Source organism: Monopterus albus, unplaced genomic scaffold, assembly GCF_001952655.1.
Source record: "Monopterus albus unplaced genomic scaffold, M_albus_1.0 scaffold15.1, whole genome shotgun sequence".
NCBI lineage: Eukaryota > Metazoa > Chordata > Actinopteri > Synbranchiformes > Synbranchidae > Monopterus > Monopterus albus.
In genome coordinates, this window is record NW_018127895.1 from 983,805 (window position 1) to 990,461 (window position 6,657).

Genomic DNA, 6,657 nt, shown 5'->3' on the forward strand with positions numbered 1-6,657 from the left:
CAAGAGTGATGTCTGAAATTGAAGCACTTATGCCAAAGGTAAATGTTAATTTGTGATTAAGTAAAAATTCAAATTACTAACTACATTTTACTTACAGAATTTTCATATTTTCATATTCTAGGAGCAAAACGCAGGCAATCAAGATGACAGCATGGATCCATCAGAAGCAATCCAAAAGAAGGCCAAAAAATCCTTAGGCAGTTTCTTCAAAACATCCCCAGCTCCTTCATCTGTGGTACCATCACACTCCGTAGAGGCAGAGCTCAACAGCTACCTGGTATCTCCCACAGTAGACACTGAGGAGAACCCTCTCACTTGGTGGCAACTCCATCAGGTCAACTTCCCACACCTGAGCAAACTAGCTAGAAAGTACCTCTGTATACCTGCAAGCAGCTCACCTTCAGAGAGACTTTTTAGTGCATCAGGAAATGTTGTTACATGCCAACGCACTTGTTTAAAACCTACCAAAGTCAACATGCTCGTTTTTCTGGCAAAAAACTTAAAGTAATATTGTTTTCACAGTGTTAGGCACAAATAGAGTTTGAATACAAGTTTACATTTTCCTGTTTACATGCTATTACATTAATGTTGAAAAGATGTAATACTAATTTACTTACAGTCTGGGCACTTTGTTTTCTAAGATTTTATAATATTTTTATTTATTTATTTAATATGTATAGAAAACCAGGCAAGCAAGGCAATGTTTTGTTTCAAAGCTGTTAAAGCTCTTGGTTCAGATGCTCTTGGCAATTACATGTTGTACACATGGTTACATGTGAATAAAATGATTGAGAGTAATGCCTTTTTATTTTTTGTTACAACAGGTATGCAGTAGTATTTGTGAAGTTTGTTCGCACCACATAATAGTTAGCCTGAATTACAATTAATTCGATCAGAATACATATAGCCTGCGTATTTTGCCACATTAAAGTGTATTTCTTCGATTAGATAATGAAAATACCATTTCTTCAGGGGAATATTAAATATCGCAATAATATCGATATCGCAATATTCAACACCCGTATCGCATATCGCATGTTTTTCCAATATTGTGCAGCCATAGTACATATCCCCATGCAAGGCAACAGCAAGGAGTAAGCAAACAGTAAACCAACATAAGGCTTTGTAATGCGGTTTAAGTTTCCTGTAAAACTAAATTGAAATAATGCAGTGCAATACCTCAGAACTGTATTTAGGCACAGTTGTTGAGTAAATGCATTTCCACCTGTGTTGTGCTCCATTTGTCAGGCTGAACCTATTCTCCTTAGCAGACAAGACCAGAGTTTAAACACAAGCTGAATGTGCTACATTAAGTCACCAGCTGTGGGGGATATGTATGTTAATGACTTATCAAGGCAAACACAGCCACATGTTGTCTCTACTTCTCCACATGGATACACAGACTGTACAACACACTCTCTCTTTGGCCGAGTAAACACTAAGTGTACACACACACTCCCTACAGAACATCATTCATATTCAATAAGGCAACATTAAACAGAGCAGGGTAAAATGCTCATGTTTGTCACATATAACTACATTGTATTGTGCTTCTGCCTGTTCATTTATAACAAGAGCAAGATATTTAAGACAAAATCCAGAAGCAATATTCAGACTCTTGGTAATGAGAAAAAAACTTCCTGTCCTTAAGAGCAACATTTTACTCTTGTAGCTGCTTGTAGCCATAGCTACAACTGCACCATGTGACAACCTGTCATTCCAGAGTTCACCACATCAAATGAGTGAACTGAGACACGCTGAAATGAGAGTCCCTGACTATGATATAGCCACACAGCACAGTGGGTTTACTATGTTAAGAAGGTAGAGTGGGCGGTGAAGAAGAAGGACCACTGAATTTATTTCCTGTAATTTAGACAGAATGAGAACAGGCATGAGCCTCACTCAGGTCAGCTGATTAAAAAGCCTACCCCACAGATGGTGCAGAAATGACTAATGAGGCAAGATCTTTACCATGGCAGATGCTCTGGCAGTGTTAATAAGACATGCATCCACATTCTGAGAAGCTTTTACAGGCAAGGAGATATGTGTTAATGGTGCTCAGTTATCAAATCATCTCTGGCAGGTGCAAGAAATATGCCAATTGCCCCTTGAGTATGAAATAGGCTAATTAAGTACGCTTGAATTGTGATGTTGCCTGCTTTATGGCTGCCTCAGAAGACTTAATGGACAAGACAAAAGATAAGAAACACATGACTGTAGTTACACAAAGTTACTACAGCAGTAAAAAAAAAAATTATCCTACAATTTCTAGGTTCAGAATTTATTTTTTTTTATAATGTGAGAGAACCTTTCCCGATGTATGGTAAAAAAAAAATTATCCTACAATTTCTAGGTTTTATGACTGGTATGAGCACTGGGTAAACTTTTCAGGGCTGCAAACTGGCTCCAATAATACTTCTACTAGTACTACCAGTGTTAAAGACTTAAGTCAGTCTGAGCTAGGTTTGAGAAACCTGAACAGATGTCCCCCAAATCATGCGCACACACACATTTATATCCCTTTGTCTTCGGTATTTAGCAATACACAAAACCACATATCTTCACAAGCCTAATCTCACACAGGGTTCATCAGTCTGCATAGACAGATGTATGTTAACACGAATACACATACACAATGCCATTCAATTAAAACAAGTCTGACACATTCTCTGTTCAGCCACATCAAGACACATTGGACTTCTTTATATGACTCTGTGTCACAAAAACACTTTTGTTACTTCACATTTCTGGGTCTATCCAGGTAACTTTCCAATAACATACCCAAAACAATTTAAAGGTGGTTTACTGTGGATGTTGTCAACAAATGAGAAACAAGACCAAAATATGATCAACAGCCTTAAAAACAACAACAACAACAACAACAACAAGCGTCAGATACAAGTAAAGGAGTTATGCCTCACTACAACATACAGAACACATGGTAAACTGTCCAAACACTTTGTTTAAGATCAGAATAAAAACTGAAAGTGACATAATGCACTGGTCAACACACAAAATGTATGTAAAATTATATTATAATAATGACAATGAATAGGTCAGTAATCCTACATAATTTCTGGACTCTATTGGCCAATATATATGTTGAACTTTGGCAGTGGGTAAAGTTGTGTCAGAAGTTTCTGCTTTGTGTGGATTCTGTTGTTTTACCAGGGCAGTCTGCTGTGATTAGCCTAATATCTTCCTCTTTCCTCCCCCATCCTTAAAATAAATTCTCTGACTTCTGACAGTGAGAAAGAAACCTTTTGTCAGGGGACTGTTGTGAGGTGGGGTTGTAGGGGAGATCTGGAACTGTCTGCTTGGGATGCTTTTCTTGAACTGGATATCTTAAATGACAGTCTTTTTCATAAGACTGAATGCAACTACACTTGCAAGAGATGTCAGTTTCCTGTGTCTTTAAAACAAGCTCAAACATGTGCCCCCTTTTCCCACCCCTCAGCCCCCTTCCTCCACTTGGCTCTGTCTCTCTCCCTGTGTGGGTGGCCAGTGGAGCGGAAAAAAAGACAACTAACAGCTGCTCAGCTCAAAAAAAAGCTACTGCTTGTGACATGACATTTTTAAAAGTATATAAAAATACTTTGTGGTTTCCTATTTTTAGTTGTAGTAACTTAATTCTTAGTATTTACAGTTTAATTCTTCTCAGCATTTCCATTACAGAAATCTTGTGGCAAATGACCTCATGGAGGCACTGGATCACTGCTTGGAATAACTTAGAGATATGGACTAGAAACACGAAGGTTACAGTGGTTTGTTTTCTCTGCCTTTTCTCTTGTACAAGGATGGGGGCAGGAAAGCTGCTTTCTCTGTTAAACACTGTAAAGCAAAGTACAGTAGTTGCATTTGTTGAGAAAAGCTACTTTAACTTAGGGAAGAAAAGTTAGTTTTACTGCAGGAAGAAGAGATTTGTCCCTCCTTGACATTTTAAAACCCCATTCAAAGTCCACCAGAACGTTAAACATGCACACCATCTCAAATGAGTTTGCAGACTGACACTGAGCAACATAGTCCCGTTATGCATTCTTTCAGCCTTAATCACAGGTTGAATGGAAAGTCTTTTGAGCCAACTCAGGCTTTGTAGCTTCTACTCACACAGATGGTCAGAGCTCCTGCGCCCATTCTACCACAGAAGAGACGCCTTCGGAAGCAAAGATGAAAGGAAAATTTGCTGCTGTCTTCCCTCCTCCTCCTTTTCTTCCTCTTCTCCTCACTCTGTTCCAGGACACATTTTTGGACTTTTCCCAGTGGTGGGAATTCCTTTCACCTTAAAAGGTGCCATCCAAATATTCCAAAAGCACATCACATATAGTCCAAGCTGAGAGAGAATGTAAAGAAATGTTGTCACTGCCGGCAAACTACAGCATATGCTGTCCAACCCATGAGCACAGATCAGCGCATGTCCCTTCCTGCCTCTTTATTCCCTTTTCTCCTCTTAGGCTGAAATCTGAGCTGAGCTCTACCATTGGTTGACTGACTGGGTCATGTGACCAAGGGGTTAAAACCCCAAACTTTAAATCGGTGCCTGCAGGATTCATTTGCCTGAAAATGGGGGTAGAAAAGAAGTGGGAGCCTGTCAGCGGTGAGAACTGGAACTACTTTTACAATAATGAAACATGATTTAGAATAATTGGAATTTAGTTTAACTTATGGTTATTTAGACTCATATTTTAGACTATCACATAATAATGTATATTTAAATATCTGGAGAGGATAATAAAATGGTCAGTCTTGCATATGGTTTTGATCTTTTATAAATACAACATTCAGTGGCCAAGTACAGTGTTGTGCTTTGCCGCCTATAGCTCTAGATGAAAATATTGTTAGCACTGTTAGTGACTTACTTTCTTTGCTAAATGAAATGTTAAATGCATTGTTAAATAAGCAATTCCATCATTCAGGCTTTAATACTTCAAGTTGCTTTAAACTTAATGACATCCCATTATCAGCAGAGAGCAATTGTCAGGTCCGCTCGGCGCGACCTGCCTCTCTTTCTTTTCCTTTCCTGCTCTCCGCCCCCAGTCGGATGGTCAAGTTGAGCAGTTCAATGCCACTCTCCAGAAAATCTTGGCTGCCACTGCAGAGAGGTGCCATTGGGACTGGGATGTGATGATACCCTATGCACTCATGGCCTACCGCGCAACCAAACACAGCTCCACGGGACTGACACCTAATATGATGATCTTTGGGCGGGAGATCTCAGAACCGGTTGACCTGGTTGCAGGCTTGCCACCTGACGACAGCGGAGGTAGTACCCCCCCGCAGAGTGTTCTGCAGCTCAGGGAGCGGCTGGAACTCTCGCATCAGCTAGCCCGTGAGTCGCTGGGGAAGTCGACAGAACGAGCAAAACGTCAGTATGACAAAAACATTTGTCAGAGACAGTACCGAGTTGGAGATGCAGTATGGCACCTGATCAAAAGCACTAAGAGGGTGAAGAACAAGGTGAAGAAGTTTCTGCCCTATTATGAAGGCCCCTACTTCATTATTGCTCTCCTCGACGACCTGGTTTACTGTATCCAAAAAACCCCACGAGCCAAAGCAAAGGTGGTTCACCATGACAAGCTCAAACCGTTCCACTCCAGGACGCCACTGGACAAAGACTGGGTCCTTCAGGCTGCCAACAAGTGGGCACCACAGGAGAGACGGGTCCCACCACAGGACGACGTTACCATTGAGCTGGACAACGGCCCCCTTGACTTGTGGGATACCATACCTGACACCGAGGGCCACGCTGGGGCTGCCTCTGATGACTTTGACCTGTCATCGCAAGCTTCATCATCGGCTCCAATGAGCGGCCAGCTTCCCGGTTGTTCTGCTGGGGCTCAGCAGAATGATGACGCACATCCATCTTTGACCTGTGATGGACTGAACTCCCCCATGGTTTCAGACCGTTCACCACGGCCTCAGAGGACCCGTCAAGCACCTAATAGACTGGGTGACTGGGCTTATCATTGAACCTGGCAAACCAGCTAGGGTGTAGGCGGATCGCTGCCCTGCTCGGTTGAAAAAAAAAAAAATGTGAGCAGTATTTTGTGAAAAAGAGTTCCAGACTGCTGTTGTACTTTGTGCATGCATGGTTTGTTCATTCCCTTGTTTAGCTACCGGATTCTGCAGTTGGAGGATTTCGGGTTTAACTGGATTGGACATTCCGGGGTTGGTACTGTTTTGTCACTGGTTAGTACCTGTTGGGAGAAGTGTGGGTAATTTTGGTTTGTAAGGATGGGAATTAAGGCACGATGTGGGGATTATCTTCTTTTCTTATTGCTCTGTTGGAGTAAGACTGGGTCGGGCTGAGCAGTTACTGGTCGTTTTTTTTTCTTTTTGCTGTAACGTGGTTATGCTGGATTGATGTCATGTGTTCATCATCATCCAGAGTGGGGGTAGTGTTATAGGCGGAGCCAGTTACGCGAGGGCTCGACGTCACCACGCAGGGGCGTGTGTTTTTTTGTTGTGATTGTGTGAGAACAGAGAGTGAAGTGGCCGGTTCGGCTAGTTAAGAAAATAAAGGGAACAGTGCATACCATTACGTCGGCCTCCTCTTTCCTTCTGCCCCCCCCCGTCTTCGCTGAGCAGGCCCAGAATAAAGGCTGGTTACCGGCCGGAGAATCAACCCACGGTCGCCCGACTACGGTCTGGAGGCCACGA

At 41.9% G+C, this 6,657-nt stretch overlaps 1 protein-coding gene across 8 annotated transcripts in view; it reads right to left on the minus strand.

Annotated features, from left to right (window-relative positions):
- The window catches only part of fam13a (family with sequence similarity 13 member A), a 47,749-nt gene extending 43,334 nt beyond the window's left edge, over positions 1-4,415 (minus strand). For all 8 annotated transcript variants that reach the window (XM_020591866.1, XM_020591861.1, XM_020591862.1 and 5 more), the window contains exon 1: positions 4,108-4,415. In XM_020591866.1, coding sequence (XP_020447522.1) covers positions 4,108-4,134 — 27 coding nt within the window. In that variant the 5' untranslated portion in view covers positions 4,135-4,415. The remainder of the gene's footprint in view (positions 1-4,107) is intronic.
- Between the last annotated feature and the right edge of the window lie 2,242 nt (positions 4,416-6,657).